The sequence below is a fragment of the Plecotus auritus genome, assembly GCF_963455305.1.
Source record: "Plecotus auritus genome assembly, chromosome: X".
Lineage (NCBI taxonomy): Eukaryota > Metazoa > Chordata > Mammalia > Chiroptera > Vespertilionidae > Plecotus > Plecotus auritus.
The window spans coordinates 93,771,908-93,794,432 of NC_137784.1; the positions used below are offsets into that span (position 1 = coordinate 93,771,908).

The 22,525-nt window shown below is 39.8% G+C and overlaps 1 protein-coding gene across 1 annotated transcript in view; it reads right to left on the reverse strand.

The window, feature by feature from the left end:
- LRCH2 (leucine rich repeats and calponin homology domain containing 2) overlaps nt 1–15,829 on the reverse strand; it is a gene marked incomplete at its 5' end in the record, with an annotated part of 196,370 nt that extends 180,541 nt beyond the window's left edge. Inside the window, one exon of the mRNA XM_080653128.1 lies at nt 15,496–15,829. Within this exon, the coding sequence (XP_080509254.1) occupies nt 15,496–15,829 (334 nt within the window). The remainder of the gene's footprint in view (nt 1–15,495) is intronic.
- Nucleotides 15,830–22,525: the final 6,696 nt, after the last annotated feature.

The window sequence follows — 22,525 nt, forward strand, 5'->3', positions numbered from 1 at the left end:
TGTCCCTCAAATATGGATTATGCTTCCAGTCCTTTTCTGGGCCTTGCAAGAAGGCCTCCAGGTGTTGGGGGTCTCCAGGCCATATCTGATGGTCTGGCCTGGTGCCAGCATTAATAACCCTTCCTCTGGGGCAGTGCACTGCCCACAGCACCATGGCCTCTATAAATGGTTCTGCAAGATCAGTATCTGGGAAGGAGGTAGTGACTTAATTATAGGTTATCAAGAATGTATACTGAGCTTGCTGGCAGGGATTCAGATCACTAGCCTCCAAACATCAGGGTTAAATTGGAATTAGCCCTTTTTAGCCTTCTCACCTATACAGTGTGTTTATTTTATACCCCAAATACCAGGAAGTTTTACTAAAAGTCAAGACAGAAGAGATTATTTGCATTCTTGGGTGGGCCCAAGTCCTATTCATTCCTGGTTCTTGGCTGGATTTACATAATAAAACCCACTCCCAGGCACCTGGACAGAAATGAAGGTCAAGCTGACAACAGTTCCGCCTTTTGGCAGAATGTGTTTTCAACATGTGCCTTTGCCTACTGCCCTGGATTCAACTGACAATTTAAAAAAATGCCCATGTGCCTTCCCAGGCCCTCTCTACACATACAATGGAGTCAAAACAGTCTCTTCAATAAATAGTGCTGGGAAATTTGGTCAGATACATGCAAAAAAATGAAACTAGATCACCAACTTACACCATACACAAAAACAAACTCAAAATGGCTAAAGGACTTAAATGTAAAATGGGAAACCATAAAAATCTTAGAAGAATCCATAGGCAGCAAAATAGGAGACATATGTCGTAGTAATATCTTTACCGACACAGCTCCTAGGGCAATGGAGACTCAGGAGAAAATATAAAAATGGGACTACATCAAAACAAAAAGCTTCTGCACAGCAAAAGAAACCATCAACAACATAACAAGAAAGCCCCCCCCCCCCAAAAAAAATGGCAGCGGAATAGACAGATGTGTCCCGAGCCTTGTCCTGGAGCAGATAGAAAGAACAGCTGAGGGTCTCACGAGGAGTGTCTGTAGGAGAGTTAAGGGACAGCTATACTCCAGGAGAAGGTGGGGGACTGCTGGATGGGGATCCCCTGACCGGGCAGCCACCACTGCTGCTGGGTTCTCTCCTGGAGCCACTGGCTCGGATGCGGAGGCCGCGCCATCTTGAAGGGGAAAGTGGATGTTATCAGAAGCCTGAAAATCTACAACTGCTGCACCAACTGAATAGCTTCAAAACCCAGAGCTCCAGTCCCCAATTGGCGCAAACACATGGATTCAGAGGAGCTCTACACTCCACCACGGAATGGTCAGATGCCGCCTGGGATAAGGTGAGGTCTCTGGTCCCAGCAGGACAGAGAAACGAGTGCACTGCGGGAAATGGAGGACCGGGGGAAAGTCTGTGCCTAGAAAAATTCATGGCTGTTGTGGCTGGCATGATCCGTGAATGTGGAAAGGGGTCCTCAGAGCTGCTAACAGAGGGGATCTCTAAAAAGCAACCCATTTTGATCTGACACAGAAGGACAGCCGAAGAAGTTTAAAAGTGTGCCGGCTGCTTGGACACGGGTGGTGGGGGGAAAGGAAGGACTGCCCAGACTTGCGCGCAACCCCGGAGTTCACACACTTGTGCTTTCTCCTCTTTAAATCCTTGCTTCTGATTGCTGAGCCCAGTGCATGGGATCACACAGTTGGGGACAACCTAGGAAACTGCTGGGGAAAATAGTTTTTCTGGAACCTGGGGAACGGAGGGTGGAGTGATCGTCGGAGAAACAGCTCTGGGGCAGGCCACTCCCACAAACCGGTATTGAGTGCCACAGGGAAAGCAGGATTTAAGCACAGGCTAGAGAGGACCTATAGACCCAGAGGTCAATCCAGAAACATTGCCACCCAGGGGTTGAATCACAAATTGACTCTTGTGTAATCACAAATAAAGGAATACAAGAAAGTAAGACACACTGCCTGCTTAAAAATCAGGACTGGCTTACAATACTGAGAAGCAGTGGAACGCAGGGAACTGCAATACTGTACTCACTGGGAAACAGGCATGCCAAACAAAACAAGAGAGGAAGTGAGTGACCTTCACTACTGCACATTTTTTTTATTTTTTATTTTTTTATTTTTATTTTTTTATTTTTATTCATCTTTTACTTAAGAAACTATTTTTTCTTTTTTCCTAACTTTATTTTGCCTTTTTAATTATTTCATTTTTATTTTCAATCAGTATTATTACTACCACTATTTTAACATTTTTTTAAAAAGTGTCACTTTATTTTCTCTTTATTTGACTTTGAGATTAGTATTCTACATTCTATTTTCATCTTTCTTTTAGCATCATTCTACTCTATCTCAACTCTACCTTTATGCCATCACTCTCTTTCTTACTTTTCCCGCTTTATTGTCCTATTTCTCTTACCTTTCTCCTGCTTTAGGTTCTCCCTATTCTTTCTTTTTACCCCCTGTTAAAATTTCACCCTACTTACATATCTAATTTCCAATCCCCTGCTCCAAGTTCATACACACCTCTCTTTTCTCTGTCTTCACTATCCAAAAATTGTTTTACTCTCTGTCCTTTTATTGTTGTTTGCTTGAATGTTGATTATATCGATATTTTATGCTTGTTTGTGAGACTGTTTTGCTTATTATTTTTTTCTTTTGTTTTTGTTTGCTTTGTTTTTGTTTGTTTTTTGCTTGTGTTTTCCCTCACCTCGCTTGATATTACTTATTGTTTGTAGTTTGTATTCATCTCCAGGTCCTTGTTGCTGGCATTTGCTGGGATTAGTGGCTGTTCTATTGGAGTTTTCTCCCCATATAGTTTGTTCCCATTTTCTTTCTTATTCTATTTCTTTCTCTCTTTTTTTTTCCTTTTTCCAATTTCATTTTGGCAATCCTTTATTTCCCCCTCTTCTTCTTTCTCTGCTATCCCCTAATTTGCCATTCTCTGGTGGTCACCTTTATTTGGGGTTATTAATATCGTGAATACATTTCTGTTCAGTGCCTTGTGTGTTGTATCTGGTTGTGTTGTATTATGTGCCTTTCAATCAACACAGGAGAGACCTACATAACCAGATACCAGGTGTAGAGAGAACATGGCAGGCAAAGAAACAGCCCAAATATGAAAGAAAAGCAGGCATCACCAGAAAAGGAAGTAAACGAAATGGAGGCAAGCAACCTGTCAGAGAAAGAATTCAGAGAAATGGTCATAAAGTGGCTGAAAAGAATGGAAGACAAATTCGACAATATTAGTAAGAACCAAGAGGAAATGAAGAAAAACCAAGGAGAAATGAAAAATGACATCGCTGCTGTAAAGAACTCAATAGAAAGCATCAAGAGTAGACTAGTAGAAGCAGAGGACCGCATCAGTGAGCTAGAAGACAAGGTAGGAAAAAATACCCAAGTAGAACAGCTTCTAGAAAAAAAAATTAAAAAGCAGGAGGAGAGCCTAAGGGAACTTTGGGACAACATGAAACAAAATAACATCCGCATAATAGGGGTTCCAGAAGGAGAGGAAACTGAGCAAGGAATAGAAAACCTGTTTGAAGAAATAATGACAGAAAACTTCCCTAATATAGAGAAGAAAAAACCCACACAAATCCAAGAAGCTCACAGAGTCCCAAGCAAAATGAACCCCAAAAGACCGACGCCAAGGCACATTATAATTAAATTGGCAAACACCAACGACAAAGTAAGAATCTTAAAAGCAGCCAGAGAGAAACAGAAAGTTACCTACAAAGGAACCCCCACCAGACTAGTGACTAATTTCTCAACAGAAACTCATCAGGCCAGAAGGGAATGGAATGAAATATACAAAGTCATGCAAAGGAAGGGTCTGAAACCAAGAATACTGTACCCAGCAAGGCTATAAATCAAAATTGAAGGTGAAATCAGGAGCTTCACAGACAAAAAAGGACTAAGGGAATTTATTAACACCAAACCAGCAATGCAAGAAATGCTAAGTGTCTGTTGTAAAAAAAATAAATAAATAAATAAGAACCAATAAGGAACACAGGGTAAAGAATAAAAATGGAAAGAAATAAACACCTATCAATAATAACTTAAAATGTAAATGGATTAAATGCCCCAATCAAAAGACATAGGGTAATGGATTGGATAAGAAACCACGACCCATATATCTGCAGTCTACAAGGAACCCACCTCAGAAAAAAAGATGCACACAGACTGAGGGTGAAGGGATGGAAAAAGTTTTTTCAGGTGAATGGAAATGAAAAAAAAAAAAGCTGGGGTAGCAATACTTATATCTGACAAATTAGATCTCAAAGTGAAGGACATAACAAGAGATAAGGAAGGCCTCTTCATAATACTAAAGGGAGCAATCCAACAAGAAGAAATAACTCTGGTAAACATATATGCACCCAATACAGGAACACCGAAATACATAAATAAACTCCTGGAGGATATCAAGGGAGAGATTGACAGCAATACAATCATAGTAGGAGACTTTAATACCCCACTATCTCCATTGGACAAATCCTCTAAACTAAAAATCAGCAAAGAAACATCAATCCTAAATGACTCACTAGACCAGATGGAATTAATTGACATCTTCAGAACATTTCACCCCAAAGCCACAGAATATACATTCTTCTCAAGTGCACATGGGTCATTTTCAAAGATAGACCATATGTTGGGACATAGGCAAAGTCTCTTCAAATTCAAGAAGATAGAAATATCAAGCATCTTCTCAGATCACAGTGGCATAAAACTGGAAATCAACTACAATAAAAACAATCCAAAGAAATCAAACACATGGAGACTAAACAGCATGCTAGTAAACAATGACTGGGTTACCAGAGAGATCAAAGAAGAAATAAAAAACATCATGGCAACAAATGACAAGGAAAACACAAAATTCCAAAATCTATCGGACACAGAGAAAGCAATCTTGAGAGGGAAGTTCATGGCTCTACAAGCCTATTGCAAAAAACAAGAAACAATGGTAATAAATTACCTAACCCTACAACTCAAAGTGTTAGAAAGTGAGCAACAAGAAAAGCCCAGTGTAAGCAGAAGGAAGGAAATAATAAAGATCAGTGCAGAGACAAACGATATTGAGACCAAAAAAAAAAAAAAAAAATACAAAAGATAAACAAAACCAAGAGCTGGTTCTTTGAAACGATAAACAATATTGATTAACCTCTAGCCAGGCTCATGAAGAAGCAAAGAGAGGGTACCCAAATAAACAATATCAGAAATGAAAGAGGTGAAATAACAACAGAACCCACAGAAATACAAAGGATTGTTTAAAAATACTATGAACACATCTATTCCAACAAACTAGACAACCTGGAGGAAATGGACATATTCCTAGAAAAATACCACCTTCCAAAAGTAAATTGGGAAGATTCTAAATATCTCAATAGGCCAATAACTATGGAAGAAATTGAAGCAGTCATGAAAAAGCTTCCAGCAAACAAAAGCCCGGGGCCAGACGGCTTCACAGGGGAGTTTTACCAAACCTTCAAGGAAGAACTAAAACCTATCCTCCTCAGACTATTCCAAAAATTCAAGAGGAAGGAACACTTCCAAGCTCATTCTATGAAGCCAGCCTCACCCTAATACCAAAACCAGATAAAGATAACGCAATGAAAGAGAATTACAGGCCAATATCCCTCATGAACATAGATGCCAAAATCCTCAACAAAATTCTAGCAAATCGGATCCATCACTACATCAGAAAGATCATACACCATGACCAAGTAGGATTTGTCCAAGGAATGCAAGGATGGTACAATATCCTCAAATCAATAAACGTGATACATCACATAAACAAATTGAGAGGTAAAAATCACATAGTCATATCCATTGATACACAAAAAGCATTTGACAAAATCCAACACCCTTTCTTGATAAAAACTCTCAACAAGGTGGGAATAGAAGGATCATAACGCAACATAATAAAAGCTATATATGATAAACCCATAACCAACATCATACTCAATGGTCAAAAACTAAATCCATTTCCCCTAAGAACAGGAACAAGACAGGGATGCCCACTCTCACCACTCCTGTTCGACATAGTACTGGAAGTATTAGCCAATGCTACCAGACAAGACGAAAAAATAAAAGGCATCCAAATTGGGAAATAAGAAGTAAAGCTGTCCTTATTTGCAGATGACATGATATTGTACATAAAAAACCTGAAAGACTCCATCAAAAAACTAATAGACTTAATAAATGAATTCGGCAATGTAGCAGGATACAAAATTAACGCCAAGAAATCTATGACATTTCTATACACCAATAGTGAACTTACAGAAAGAGACACTAAAATATCAATCCCATTTATCATAGCACCAAAAAAATTAAGATACCAAGGAATAAACTTAACTAAGGAGGTTAAACACCTATACATAGAAAACTACAGGACACTGCAAAAAGAGATAGAGGAAGATGTAAACAGATGGAAGAACATACCATGTTCATGGATTGGGAGAATCAACATCATTAAAATGTCCATACTTCCCAAAGCAATCTATAGATTCAATGCACTCCCCATTAAAATACCAACAGCATATTTCACAGACCTAGAAAGAACTCTCCAAAAATTCATCTGGAATAAAAAAAGACTCCGAATAGCCACAGCAATCCTGAGAAAGAAGAACAAAGTAGGGGGGATCTCAATACCAGATTTCAAGTTGTATTACAAAGCCACTGTTCTCAAAACTGCCTGGTACTGGCACAAGAACAGACATATAGATCAATGGAATAGAATAGAGAAACCATAAATCGACCCAAATCACTATGCTTAATTAATATTTGACACAGGAGGTATGAACGTACAATGGGGTCAAGACAGTCTCTTCAGTAAATGGTGTTGGGAAAATTGGACAGATACATGCAAAAACATGGACCACCAACTTACACCATATAGAAAAATAAACTCAAAATGGATCAAGGACTTAAACATACGATGAGAAACCATAAAAATACTAGAGGAATCCACAGCCAGAAAAATCTCTGTCGTATGCCGAAGCAATTTCTTCACTGATAATGCTCCTAGGGCAATTTAAACTAAAGACAAATTAAACAAATGGGACTACATCAAAATAAAAATCTTTTGCACAGCAAAGAATCCATGAATAAAACAACAAGAAAGCCCACTGCGTGCAGGAACATGTTTGCCAATGATATCAATGATAAGGGTTTAATCTCCAACATTTACAGGGAACTCCTGCAGCTTAACAAAAAGAAGATAACCCAATCAAAAAATGGCCAACTGATCTAAATAGACACTTTTCGAAAGAAGACAGAAGGAAGGCCAAGAGACATATGAAAACCTGCTCAAAGTCACTAATCATCAGAGAGATGCAAATCAAAACAACAATGCCGTACCATCTCACACCTGTCAGAATGGCTATTATCAAAAAATCAACAAATGACAAGTGCTGGCGAGGATGTGGAGAAAAAGGAACCCTCGTGCACTGCTGGTGGGAATGCAGACTGGTGCAGCCACTGTGGAGAACAGTATGGAGTTTCCTCAAAAAACTAAAAATGGAACTCCCTTTTGACCCAGTGATCCCACTTCTAGGAATATATCCCAAGAAACTAGAAACACGAATCAGAAAGGATATATGCACCCCTATATTCATAGCAACACAATTCACCATAGCTAAGATTTGGAAACAGCCTAAGTGCCCATCAGCAGATGAGTGGATTAAAAACCGTGGTATACCTATACTATTTAATACTATGCTTCGGTAAAAAAGAAGGAATTCTTACCATTTGCAACAACATGGATGGAGATGGTGAGCATTATGTTAAGTGAAATAAGCCACGCAGAGGAAGATAAATATCACATGATCTCACTCAATTGTGGAATATAATGAACAACATAAACCGATGAACAACAATAGATCGAGACAGAAAAACATCAATCAGAAGGTCAAACCTCAGGGAAGGTAGGGGAGGGTGGGTGTAAGGGGAAGATGCCCCGGCCCGGGGGGCAGCAACGAGGGCACGCAGGAACCACCTAAGAGAATGAAACAAACAAGGAACTCGAAGAACGGAGGCAAGACAAGGTTCCTGATCAAGCCTCGTTTTTTTATTCGAGTGTTGCGGTATATAAGCACTCAAGAGGGGAGGGGTAGGATAAGGAGTTGCCATGGGATGATTGGTTGGGGACTGGGTATCTGTCCTAGCTGATTCAGGAAGTAGGGCTGACCAGGAAGTAAGACCAAATTCTTCTTTTATGGCCCCCGGCATCTCCTCCCTTTCTGTTTTTAAGCGGGAGTGGGCTTTCACCGAGCGAGGGAGTAGTGACCCGGCTCCTCCCGTGGGTTTCCCAAGCCCACAGGTAACGACTGTCTCCTCTTGTCTTCATGGCTGAATTATTTCCTGCTAATTCCTCTCTGTTGCAGGAATCCACATGGTCCTGGAGTTTTTTTTTCTGAAAATATACAAACATATTCTCGACCAAAAGTTAATAAAGGTGTCTTTTCTATAAATTTGACTTGGGATCCTTTTTATTTTTGCCCAAATAATTTTCCTTTGGCTTATTTTGACACCATGTGTGTTTTTCATGGGTGTCTTGCTGTTAGCATAACAAATGAAAATTAATTTTCAAAGTAAAAATTTTTCTAGATGTAATTTCCTTACAAGGCATTTTTCCTTACATAATATTACTCCACTATCCCCACTTTTTTTGATTTAATTATTAGGAGGCTTTTGGAAAATATAATGCAGCCTTGATAACTTTAAATTTTAATTTTTTGCACAAAAATATGACTGCTTTAGGTTCATTGCATGTTAAGCAATTTTACCATGAAATGAACTACAAATAGAAATTTTGGTTAATACTTTAGGAACAGCCTTTTGTACAATTAGATTTTCTTGAATATTCCCTTATTTCATTTAGCCAATTTAAATTAATATGAAAACTTGACCATTTTACTGTCAAATTTAATACTTTAACAACAATTTTAGTTAATGGAAAAGATTATATGCATCCTTGAGAAAGCCCTGAGCACTCCTGGATTTAGGCTAGATTTAGGTATAGGGCAGCTGCCATCAACCACTTCTCTGTTGCCTGGGTCTCAGTCTTAGCTGGGCCAAATCTGTTTGTTGCCTGGGTCCCAATCTGAGCTGGGCATGGGAAGCATGAAGCAGCCATGGGGCAGGAGACCTCCCTCAGAAGGGGCGAGTGTTCAAGCCCCTGTAATGTTGGGGGGGTGAGGATCTGTGCCACACCTCTGTTGACCCCCAAGTTCTCTCCTGATGGCCCCCTGCGACTGTGCCTGTCTTAGGTTGCCCCTCCCTTGAGGAGTCTTACCCGTCATTGACTAACCAGCCATCCTCCGGGGCCAAGCAGGGTGATGTGAGGTTCAGTTCTGTCTCCTTGGTAGCCTATGCCTCTATGGCCTCCATACCCAGCACCTGCCTTGGGATCCCCCCACTGGTGGGGGGCCCCGGCATTGATCATATATCTTGGGGAACCCAGGTTTCTTTCTCCAGGGAAGGCCCAGCTCACGCCATTGTGCGAGAGACAGATCTATGGTACCATCCAACATGAGGTTTCAACCTCAGAATGAACTGAAAACTCAAGCAACAGCTGTGGGCAATTGAATTGTGAGAAGAGGGTTCCTTTTGACAAAAAGGGCCAATATAGAATGCTCAAGTACCTTCCCAAGGGGCCTTTCACACAGTGGAAGGAATTGAATCCTTTCATGTCCCTTTTAAATTGCTGTCAAACATTAAAAAAAAATTTAGATTTTTAAGTTTGTTTGGATTAATTGTACAATATGCTGTTTGTAAAATATCAAAAATTATAATGACATTGTAGAATAATATCATGTAAGGATATTCTTTGCTTTAGGCCATGGCAATTCAATTTCAAACTGGCTGTCAATTTCTTTTTGTATAGACAAGGTCTAGTTACATTTCTGCACCTCTCAAATTTCTCCTTTTTTATTAAGCTGGAATTTTATTTTTTAAGAGTATCCCCATTAGCTAATTTGCATTTACAGAGGGATCATGGGAAGCCTTCAGTAACTTTCTTAGAATACTTAATCAAATTGCTTACAAAGACATTGGCTTATTCCAAAGGAAAGGGTTGGCCCCTATGGCTTCCAAGGTGGCGGCTGTCTAATCTGTTCCTTTAAAAGACAGTCAAATTTATATTGCAGACAAACAAAAATCTCACTAGCTGTTTCTGGTCTTTATTAGAATTGTTTATAAAAATATTGGCTTTTTATTTAGCTGAAAACCTTGATTATAATTTAAAAAGCTAATTTATTTAAGTAATTAAAGTAGGTATCTTCATTTAAAAAGCAAAGCAAATTTAGTAAATGTTTATGTCTGATTCACAAGCAGCAAATGTTGCCCCGCCTCTAGCTTAATTAAGAATGCAGGCGGCTACCAGTCAGGCAGTAAATGGTGGCTTCTAATCTGTTCTTAAATTTTACTTGGATTCAATTACTTATAAAAACATTGGCTTCTTATGTAACTTAATTTATATGAGACCTTGATTATAATATAAAAGCTAATTTATAAGTTAACTTAAGTAGGTATCTTTAATTAAAAAGCAAAGAAACTTATTCAGTAAAAATTATAAGTCTGATACTTATTGGTCTGATCCAAAAGCATAAACACTGTTCTACCCCAGCCCATTCAAAATGCAGGCTGCTTGTAACTTTTGTCTTTCTTGAAATTCTACTGCTGTTGAAATTTTTGGTTATATTTAAGATGTTTTAAAGATTATATACTTAAATTATCTTAAAGAATATCAATTAAATCTATACTGAATCACAGAATTAATCCTCTTTTTAAAATCAGATCAATAAGTAATATTTTTTGAATTCCTAATTATCAGAGAAAACAGTATTTTATTTTCTCAAAAACACGTTTTTATATTTTAGGCATTTAATTACCACATTTATATAATTTCTCCCAATTTAATTTGAACCTTGAAATTTTAGAGCTGGCAAGTCAAATATTTAGTAGTTCTTTATTAATAACCCTTTATACTTTTAAGAATATATTTCAAAATCCAATAATTAACTTTAAATGGACCGTGTTTTTTCTGCCCGGGGCAATTGAGAAGCAAACTTGTAGGTATTCAAATGTAAAATGGCCTTTAAAGAATGGCTACTGGAGGAAAGCTGATTTCAAAGGAGCCACTTTTTATTTAAGAGTTTGCCACTAAAGGAAAAACTTTTAGGCTACCAAAACAGGTTTTTTGGCCTAGCCTCTTGACCTTTTCAGGGAAGGGCAGCTAGCAAACTTGTAGCCATTTAAATGCAAATTATCATTCTTTAAAGATGGCTGCTGGCGGGAACTGGTCTACCTGTTTTTCTGGGGGAAGGGCGTCTACCCCTTCCTCCATTAACAAAGGGCGTTAGCTTTAAAACCTTTTCATGGTGAGAAAAGAGACCTTAAACTTTCAGAGCTTCAAATTTTAGGTAGCAAATTAAATACTTAGCATTTCTCAAATCAATAATACTTTTACATTTTTAAGAAAAATACAAGACATAATCAATTAATAGATTCAATTCTGTCCTCTAGGTTTTTTATGAGGCAAATTTAAACTTTACTTTTTATTTGCCAGTAGCTCTGTAAAACTTGGTTTGGTTTATTCTAATGTAAATTACCACATTTTTCAAAGATCGTTCCTGGCAGGAAACTAGATTACCTGTCTTCTAGGGGAAGGGCGTCTACCCCTTCCTCCATTAACAAAGGGCGTAGCCAGTTACCTGGGCTACTTAGCTCTTTATAATTAATACATTATTTATCTATATTTCAACAATTTCTTTGAGATTCTAGAGTCAATTATAATTATTTTCAAGCATTCACTTTGGATAAATTCTATAAGAGAGACAAATTTATTTATGTTCTCCTAGGCCTTAAAAGTTAACTTTTTTAACAAGGTTCATTAGCATTGTATTTTAGCTGATAGGGCCTGGGGCGGGGCTTTAGTTTTAGTTTAGATTAATAGTTCCTTCTAGGGGGAACCAAGGGCAGGTATCATGAACAAACTCAAAGAACTGCCTAAGGTCTTTTCTTTTAACCCTTATTCCTCGTGCTCTGAGGGATATCTTGACACCGTCAAGGAACATTTCATGGGCACTCAAAGAATTCCCCATTATTGGTCGACTGGATGGCTCTCCGAGTGACTCCTTCCCCCACGTAAGCCTCTGGGACGTATAATCCCCGTTCCAGGTCAGCCTGAATTTTCCCGTCAACCCAGGGATTCAGGCGAAATTACTCTCTTTTCGACTCTACCCTTTACTCCCTTGCTTGCGTGAAACAGTCGGTAGGTATAATCCGCCTACACGGATCCACACAGACGGGAAGACCCCTTTTGCCCTTTTCAGGGAGTAGGAATTCCCTTTGTTGAGTCTGTGAGGTGAACGACCTTTTGTTCAAAGCAAGCTCAAGGTTTTAAGAGTAGATCTAATTGGAGAGAATTCGCGACAAGAAAGCCGGGCGACGGTACTAATTCAAGTGAATCAGAGTTCTCACAGCCGGAGATGGGTACCCTTCACTCTTCCCCAAATCGGCAAGTGAGTGCTTATTAGTGGGCAGGAAAGAATCGACCAAGAGAGCCAATAATAGCAGTCGAGCAAAAAGGGGTGAAATGTTCTGAAATCTTGTTTGAAAAATCGTCTACCTACCTTCTTCCGATCTGTCTCACGGCGGGTGGGACCGTGGCGATCTAATGCTGAGTCTTCACTCGCGGGTCCTCGCGGCGACTCTGGGGGGGTGCCTGGCCAGGGCTTCTCCGGTAGACGTTCTCGTCGGGGGTCCCCAGGTCACCCCACGTTGGGCGCCAGATGCCCCGGCCCGCGGGGCAGCAACGAGGGCACGCAGGAACCACCTAAGAGAATGAAACAAACAAGGAACGCGAAGAATGGAGGCAAGACAAGGTTCCTGATCAAGCCTCGTTTTTTTATTCGAGTGTTGCGGTATATAAGCACTCAAGAGGGGAGGGGTAGGATAAGGAGTTGCCATGGGATGATTGGTTGGGGACTGGGTATCTGTCCTAGCTGATTCAGGAAGTAGGGCTGACCAGGAAGTAAGACCAAATTCTTCTTTTATGGCCCCCGGCAGGAAGAGATCAACCAAAGGACTTATATGCATGCATATAACCCTAATCAATGGACACAGACAACAGAGGGGTGGGGTCATGAATGGGAGGTGGGGGTTAATTGGGGAATAAGGACACGTATGTAATACCTTAATCAATAAAGAAATTATAAAAAAATAACTAGAAAGCCCACTGCATGGGAGAACATAATTGTCAGTGATATTTCAGATAAGGGATTAATCTCCAAAATTTACAGAGAACTCATTCAACTTAATTAAAAGGAAGATAAATGATCAATCAAAAAATGGGCAAAGGATCCTTAACTGGTTTGGCTCAGTGGATAGAGGTTCCACCTGCGGACTGAAGGGTCACAGATTTGATTCCCATCAAGGGCATGTACCTTGGTTGTGGGCACATCCCCAGTGGGGAGTGTGCAGGAGGCAGCTGATAGATGTTTCTCTGTCATCGATGTTTCTAAATCTCTATCCCTCTCCCTTCCTCTCTGTAAAAAATCAATAAAATATATTTTTTTAAAAATGGACAAAGAACCTAATAGACACTTTTCGAAAGAGGATATACAGAAGGCCTAGAGACATGAAAACATGCTCAAAGTCACTAATCATCTGAGAGATGCAAATCAAAACAACAATGAGATACCATCTCACACCTGTTAGAGTGGCTATCACCAACATATCAACAAAGGACAAGTGCTGGAGAGAATGTGTAGAAAAAGGTACCCTCTTGCACTGCTGGTGGGAATGCAAGCCACTGTGGAAGACAGTATGGAATTTCCTCAAAAAGTTAAAAATGGAACTCCCATTTGACCGAGTGATCCCACTTCTAGGATTATATCCCAAGAAACCAGAAACACCAATCAGAAAGGATATATGCACCCCTATGTTCATAGCACAATTTACAATAGCTAAGATTTGGAAACAGCCTAAATGCCCATCAGCAGATGAGTGGATTAGAAAACTGTGGTACATCTACACAATGGAATACTATGCCGCTGTTAAAAAGAAGGAATTCTTACCATTTGCAGCAGCATGGATGGAACTGGAGATCATTATGCTAAGCGAAATAAGCCAGTTGGGGAAAGATATCACATGGTCTCACTCAAATGTGGGATATAATGATCAACATAATTTGATGAACAAGAATAGATCGATCTAAAGACAAATGGTAGGGGAGGGAGGTATAGAGAGCAACCGAAGGACTTGTATTCATGTATATTAGCATACACAATGGACACAGACATTGGGGCAGTGGGGGCTTGCCCGAGGTGGGAATGGCTGAGGGGGGGTGTCAATTGGGGAAAAAGGAGACATATGTAAAATTTTAGACAATAAAAAGTTATATAAAAATAAATAGATTTGATAGAAAAAATTCTTCAAATCATTCTCATAATATAGAAGTCCCTTCATAATTTAATCTCTTAGTTGATCTCTTCAGTCTCATCTTTCAGTACCCCATCACATGGAATGGCTTGAACTTTCCAGAGTGTGGTGGTGGTGTTTTTTATAGCGCTGCTTCTTTTGCCAGGAAATACCCTTCTACTCTTACAAATATTCCCTGATTTGTCAAGTCTTAAATGAATTTTTCTTGATACCTTAGTCTTTTCCTTTACATCTCATACATATTTTGTAGATGCCAGAGCCTAAGATTTAAGGAACTCAGTATTTGTTGACAGACTGAATTATAGCACCTATATTTTGCATCTATTTATTCTTTCCAGGCAACTTATTTATTAATCTTTAGATCTCTGGTGCTAAACAATGACTTAAATACAACAAATAGTTAAGTAATTTACATTTTAAATTTTCTTCAGACATTTATGTTTGTGATTTCTGTAACAACTTGAACAAGTTTTTAACTCTCAAAATTTATTAACTTTATTTTCATTTCCTCTGAAGAACCTCTGAAATAATAAATAGGTTTCCTCTAACATTTAACAATAGTGTGTACTGAGCAGTATTTAGGTGATATGAGGAATAGTTCCATGTTTCTTTTAAAATGTCATGGACACATCTTTAAGGAAGTCATCAAAAAGTATGTGGTACTTGCAAACCTGTGGATGGACCCTCACTGCAAGATTTGTGGTAGCTCTTTGAATTTGAGAGAAGCAGAGAAACTGTCCATCACATCAAGAACATACGGTTTTATTCACCAGGAATGCCAATAGCAAAGAGTAGAATGGGTTCTTCTAAGAGCTATGAAAGACTCTTGGATAAGCTACCATGTGTCACTCTCGAAGCTCCCTGCCTACAATGACTGTCATCCAGTACTGGTACTGAGATCTTCATGTTCCACCCTCTCCCTGAGCCAGTGGTGATCCCCGCCCTGTGCCCCAGTGCCTCCTAACCTTAGGGTCCTCTCTCCACAAGTGGTCCGGCGCCAGCTGCCTGCCGAGGATCTGAATCCTGCCAAAAGGCTCCTCTTTCTCCTGCTCACCATCGTCTTCTGCCAGACCGATGGCTGAAGAAGATGTGTGGGTGCCCTGGCCCCAGAGGATGCCCCCAGCGCTGTGTCCCCCATGCTCATTCCCGTACCCGCAGCCTTCAAGCCCCTTAATCTGACAGCAGAGCACTCGAACAACGCTCTGGATCTGGGCACTTTTCTCCACGAACACCCGGCTGCCTTCTAACCGTGACTCCCTCAGCCCCCAACAAGAATCTGAAAGAAACACTAGGTGTATCTGGTGTGCAAGAGTGTATCCCAAACTGGGATTCAGGAGGCAGCTCTCAACACTACAGGGGAATCGCCAGCCTGAGCCTAGATGGGACATGCGCAGACATGTCAGGCCAGGCCTATGTGGAAGGAGGGCGGCGTTAATTTCTGTCTCATTGCTCCTAATTAATATTTACATGTATTTATGTATGCCCCCTAGGTGATAGATGGGTGTATGTAATATTTATTTAATTTATGCGAAGGTGCGAGACATTCTTGCTGCTGCCCATGCGGGTCTATTTATGGAGCTTGGTGGGGTTGGAGGAGGTTCTTAGAACGCAGGGAGGTGGGAGGGAATAGAGAGGACGGGGCTGGAGGTCGCCTAGCCTAGGAGTCAAGGACGGTGGTGGGTCATAGATTTAGGGGGTGACACCCTCTGTCCTCCAGTATCTTAACTCCCTTGGGTCTACTCTTGAAGGCTTCGGAGGACAGTTGGAAATGAGATCCTTGGCCTTCTATCTCCTCAAAGTTGCCCCCAAGGGGTGGTTATGGGGTGAGAGGTGGAGGCTATCAGGGGGCGGCTGTGGGGGTCACACAGTATGTTCTGTGTTCAAATAAACTTGATTTATTGTCAGAAAAATAAAGTTGTAACTGACTAGGTAGTGGATGCACAGAAGAGACTTATTTTTTTATTTTTATTTATTTATTTTTATTTTTTATTTTTATTTTTTTAATTGTTTGAAGTATTACAAATAGTAGTACATATGTCTCCTTTTTTTTTTTTTCTTCCCCATTGAACTTCCCCCGGCCTCCCCTTCCCCCCAGTACATGCCTTTACCTGCACCCTCCCCCCAGTGTTTTTTATCCACTGGTTATGCTTATATGCATGTGTACAAGTCCTTCTGTTGATCTCTTACAGCCCTCCCCCACCCCCGCAACCTCCTCTGCCTTCCCACTGTAGTTTGACAGTCTGTTCAATGCTTCTTTGCCTCTGTATCTATTTTGTCCCCATTTCTTTCCTTTAAAAAATCTTGCCTCTGCAGACTAGAAATAAACATATAATAACAAAAAATGTTTGAGTCCCAATTTCCATGTCCAACAGTTCTGAGTCCCCATTTCAATGTCAAACAGTTCCTTATGTGTACATGTCAGCAATGATATCTGGATGGTGGGCACATGGTGGCAATGCAGGTCCGACCCTCTCTGGTTTGGTCCTAGGCAACTTGCTGCGTCGCACAGCTGCTGACTGCTAGCATGGCAAGGCGTCGTCAGCGTCTTCCATCTCTGGACTGTTTCTCCTCTTGTCTTCGTGGTTGGAGCAGACCTGTCAATTCCTCTTTGTTGCAGGAATCCACATGGTCTTGGAGTTGTTTTCTGAAAATATACAAACATATTCTCGACCAAAAGTTAATAAAGGAATCTTTTCTATATAATTGATTTGGGATCCTTTTTATTTTTGCCCAAACGATTTTCCTTTGTCTTATTTAGACACCATGTGTGTTTTTCATGGGTGTCTTGCTGTTAGCATTACAAATGAAAACTAATTTTGTAAAGTAAAAGTTTTCTAGATGTAATTTACTTATACGATATTTTTTCCTTACATGATATTACCCTTCTACCCCCCCTTTTTTGATTAATGGAGGCTTTTGTAACTTTTATAATGCAGTCTTGATGACTTTAAATTTTAATTTTTTGACAAAAATATGACTGCTTTAGTTTCATTGCATGTTCAGGAATTTTACCATGAGATGAACTACCAATAGAAATTTTAGTTACCACATTAGGAACAGCTATTTGTCCAGTACAATTAAATTTTTTTGAATATTCACTTATTTCAATTAGCCTATTTAAATTAATCTGAAAACTTGATTATTATTTTACTGTCAAATTTAATACTCTACCAACAATCTTAATTTACCGTGTAAATATTAGTGGAAAGGATTATTTGCATTCTTGAGTAGGCCCTGAGCATTCCTGGTGCTAGGCTGGATTTAGATATAGGGCAGCTGCTGTCGGCCAAGTCTCTGTCTGTTACCTGGGTCCCAATCTGAGCTGGGCCAAGTCACTGTCTGTCACCTGTGTCCCGATCTGAGCTGGGCGTGGGAAGCAAAGCAGCCATGGGGGCAGGAGACCTCCCTCAGATGGGGTGAGGGTTCAGGCCCCTGCAAGGTTGGGGGGAGGTGAGGGTCTGTGCCCCACCTCTGTTGATCCCCAAGTTCTCTCCTGATGGCCCCTCTGCGACTGTGCCTGTCTTAGGTTGTTCCTTCTCTGAGGAATCTTACCCATCTCTGGCTAACCAGTCATCCTCCGGGGCCAAGCAGGGTGATGTGAGGTTCAGTTCTGTCTCCTTGGTAGCCTATGCCCCCGTGGCCTCCACGCCCAGCACCTGCCTTGGGATCCCCTGGCCTGCTGGTGGGGCCCCAGAACTGATCACATATCTCGGGGAACTCACGTTTCTTCTCCAGGGAGGGCCCAGCTCACATGATTGGGCGAGAGACAGATCCATGGTACCAGCCACCACGAGGCTTCAAGCTCAGCATGAACAGAAAGCTCAGGCAACAGCTGAGGGCAATTGGATTGTGAGAAGAGGGTCCCTCTTGGCACAAAAGGCAGGAGGGGCCAATATAGAATGCTCAAGTGCCTTCCCAGCGCCTTAATTCCTTCTGAAAGGGATTATATCCTTTCATGTCCTTTTTTTTTTTTTTTAAATTGCTGCCAAACATTCCAAGAATTAGTTTGTAAGTTTATTTGGGATAATTGTACAATATGCTGTTGTAAAATATCTAAAATTTTAATAACATTGTAGAATAATATCATGTAAGGATATTCTTTGCTCTAGGCCATGGCTATTTAATTTCAAACTGGCTGTCAATTTCTTTTTGTAACCTTATATAAATTTTGTCAGGGAGGCAAAAACACAAATTATTACCCCATAACCCCCCACCCCCTACTTATGTCCCACCCCCTTGTTGTCTGTGTCCATTGATTAGGCTCATATGCATGCACACAAGTCCCTTGGTTGATCTCTCCCCCTTACCCCCACCCTGCCCTACCTTCCCTGTGGTATGACGTGCTGTTTGATCTTTCTCAGTCTCTGGATTTGTTCTTGTTCATCAGTTTATGCCGTTCATTATATTCCACAAATGAGTGAGATCATGTGATACTTATCTTTCTCTGCCTGGCTTATTTCACTTAACATAATACTCTCCATCTCCATCCATGTTGTTGCAAATGGTAGGAACTCCTTCTTTTTTACCACAGCGTAGTATTCCATTGTGTAGATATACCACAGTTTTTTAATCCACTCATCTGCTGATGGGCATTTAGGCTGTTTCCAAATCTTAGCTATGGTGAATTGTGCTGCTATGAACATAGGGGTGCATATATCCTTTCTGATTCGTGTTTCTAGTTTCTTGGGATATATTCCTAGAAGTGGGATCACTGGGTCAAAAGGGAGTTCCATTTTTAGTTTTTTGAGGAAACTCCATACTGTTCTCCACAGTGGCTGCACCAGTCTGCATTCCCACCAGCAGTGCACGAGGGTTCCTTTTTCTCCACATCCTCGCCAGCACTTGTCATTTGTTGATTTGTTGATAATAGCCATTCTGACAGGTGTGAGATGGTACGGCATTGTTGTTTTGATTTGCATATCTCTGATGATTATCGACTTTGAGCAGGTTTTCATATGTCTCTTGGCCTTCCTTCTGTCTTCTTTCAAAAAGTGTCTATTTAGATCAGTTGCCCATTTTTTGATTGGGTTGTTTATCTTCTTTTTGTTGAGTTGCATGAGTTCCCTGTAAATGTTGGAGATTAAACCCTTATCGTTGATATCATTGGCAAATATGTTCTCCCATGCAGTGGGCTTTCTTGTTGTTTTATTGATGGTTTCCTTTGCTGTTCAAAAGCTTTTTATTTTGATGTAGTCCCATTTGTTTATTTTCTCTTTAGTTTCCATTGCCCTAGGGGCAGTATCAGTGAAGAAGTTCCTTCGGCATATGTCTGAGATTTCTCTGCCTGTGGATTCCTCTAGTATTTTTATGTTTTCCCGTCTTATGTTTAAGTCCTTTATCCATTTTGAGTTTATTTTTGTGTATGGTATAAGTTGGTGATCTAGCTTCATTTTTTTGCATGTGTCTGTCCAATTTTCCCAACACCATTTGTTGAAGAGACTGTCTTGACTCCATTGTATGTTCGTGCCTCCTTTGTCAAATATTAAGTGAGCATAGTGATTTGGGTCAATTTCTGGGTTCCCTATTCTATTCCATTGATCTATATGTCTGTTCTTGTGCCAGTACCAGGCTGTTTTAAGAACAGTGGCTTTGTAATACAGCTTGATATCTGCTGTTGAGATCCCACCTACTTTGTTCTTCTTTCTAAGGATTGCTGCAGCTATTCGGGGTCTTTTTCTATTCCAGATAAATTTTTGGAAAGTTTGTTCTAGGTCGGTGAAATATGTCTTTGGTATTTTATTGGGAAGTGTATTGAATTTACAGATTGCTTTGGGTAGTATGGACATTTTGAGGATGTTGATTCTCCCAATCCACGAACATGGTATGTTGTTCCATCTGTTTATGTCTTCCTCTATCTGTTTTTTCAGTGTCCTGTAGTTTTCCACATAAAGGTCTTTTACCTCCTTAGTTAAGTTTATTCCTAGGTATCTTAATTTTTTTGGTGCGATGGTAAATGGGATTGCTTTTTTAGTCTCTCTTTCTGTAAGTTCACTATTGGTATATAGAAATGCCATAGATTTCTTGGTGTTAATTTTGTATCCTGCTACATTGCCGAATTCATTTATTAAGTCTATTAGTTTTTTGATGGAGTCTTTCAGGTTTTTTATGTACAATATCATGTTATCTGCAAATAAGGACAGCTTTACTTCTTATTTTCCAATTTGAATGCCTTTTATTTCTTCTTCTTTTCTGATTGCAATGGCTAGTACTTCCAGCACTATATTGAACAGGAGTGGTGAGAGTGGGCATCCCTGTCTTGTTCCTGTTCTTAGGGGAAATGGTTTTAGTTTTTGCCCATTGAGTATGATGTTGGCTGTGGGTTTGTCATATATGGCTTTTATTATGTTCAGGTATGATCCTTCTATTCCCAACTTGCTGAGAGTTTTTATCAAGAAAGGGTGTTGGATTTTGTCAAATGCTTTTTCTGCATCAATTGATATGACTATGTGGTTTTTATCTCTCAGTTTGTTTATGTGATGTATCATGTTTATTGATTTGCGAATATTGTACCATCCTTGCATCCCCGGGATAAATCCTACTTGGTCATGATGTATGATCTTTCTGATGTACTGCTGGATCCGATTTGCTAGAATTTTGTTGAGGATTTTGGCATCTATATTCATGAGGGAAATTGGCCTGTAATTCTCTTTCATTGCGTTATCTTTATCTGGTTTTGGTATTAGGGTGATACTGGCTTCATAGAAGGAGCTTGGAAGTGTTCCTTCCTCTTGAATTTTCTGAAATAGTCTGAGGAGGATAGGTTTTAGTTCTTCCTTGAATGTTTGGTAAAACTCCCCTGTGAAGCCGTCTGGCCCCGGGCTTTTGTTTGCTGGAAGCTTTTTGATGACTGCTTCAATTTCTTCCATAGTTATCAGCCTATTGAGATTTTTAGAATCTTCCTGGGTGAGTTTTAGAAGGTTGTATTTTTCTAGGAATGTGTCCATTTCCTCCAGGTTGTCTAGTTTGTTAGAATAGAGTTGTTCATAGTATTTTTTAACAATCCTTTGTATTTCTGTGGGGTCTGTTGTTATTTCACCTCTTTCATTTCTGATTTTGTTTATTTGGGTCCTCTCTCTTTGCTTCTTGGTAAGCCTGGCTAGAGGTTCATCAATCTTGTTTATCCTTTCAAATAACCAGCTCCTGGTTTTGTTGATCTTTTGTATTGTTTTTTTGGTCTCTATGTCATTCATTTCTGCCCTGATCTTTATTATGTCCTTCTTTCTTCTCACTGTGGGCTTTTCGTGTTGCTCTCTTTCTAATTCTTTGAGTTGTTGAGTTAGATCATTTATTAGTATTTTTTTTGTTTTTTGAGGTAGGCCTGTAGAGCTATAAATTTCCCTCTCAGGACTGCTTTCATTGTGTCCCATAGCAATTGCATTATTGTGTTTTTATTGTCATTAGTCTCAAGGATGTTTTTAATTTCTTCTTTGATCTCATTGCTCACCCAATCATTGTTTAATAGCATGCTATTCAGCTTCCAAATGTTTGAATTTTTGGGGATGTTTTTATTATAGTTTATTTCTAATAGTATGCCATTGTGGTCTGAGAAAATGCTTGATATGATTTCAATCTTTTTAAATTTGGGGAGACTTTGCTTGTGACCCAGTATGTGGTCTATTTTTGAAAATGTCCCATGTGCACTTGAGAAGAATGTATATTCCGTGGCTTTGGGGTGAAATGCTCTGAAGATGTCAATTAGGTCCATTTGATCTAGTGCATCATTTAGAATTGCTGTTTCTTTGCTGATTTTTTGTCTAGAGGATTTATCCAGTGATGTCAGTGGTGTATTAAAGTCTCCTACTATGATTGTATTGTTGTCAATCTCTCCCTTGATGTCTTCCAGGAGTATTTTTATGTATTTGGGCGCTCCTGCATTGGGTTCATATATGTTTACCAGAGTTATATCTTCTTGTTGAATTGCTCCCTTTAGTATTATGTAGTGGCCTTCCTTATCTCTTGTTATGGCCTTTACTTTGAGGTCTATTTTATCAAATATAAGTATCGCAACCCCAGCTTTTTTCTCATTTCCATTTGCTTGAAAAATGTTTTTCCATCCCTTCACTCTCAGTCTGTGTGAATCCTTT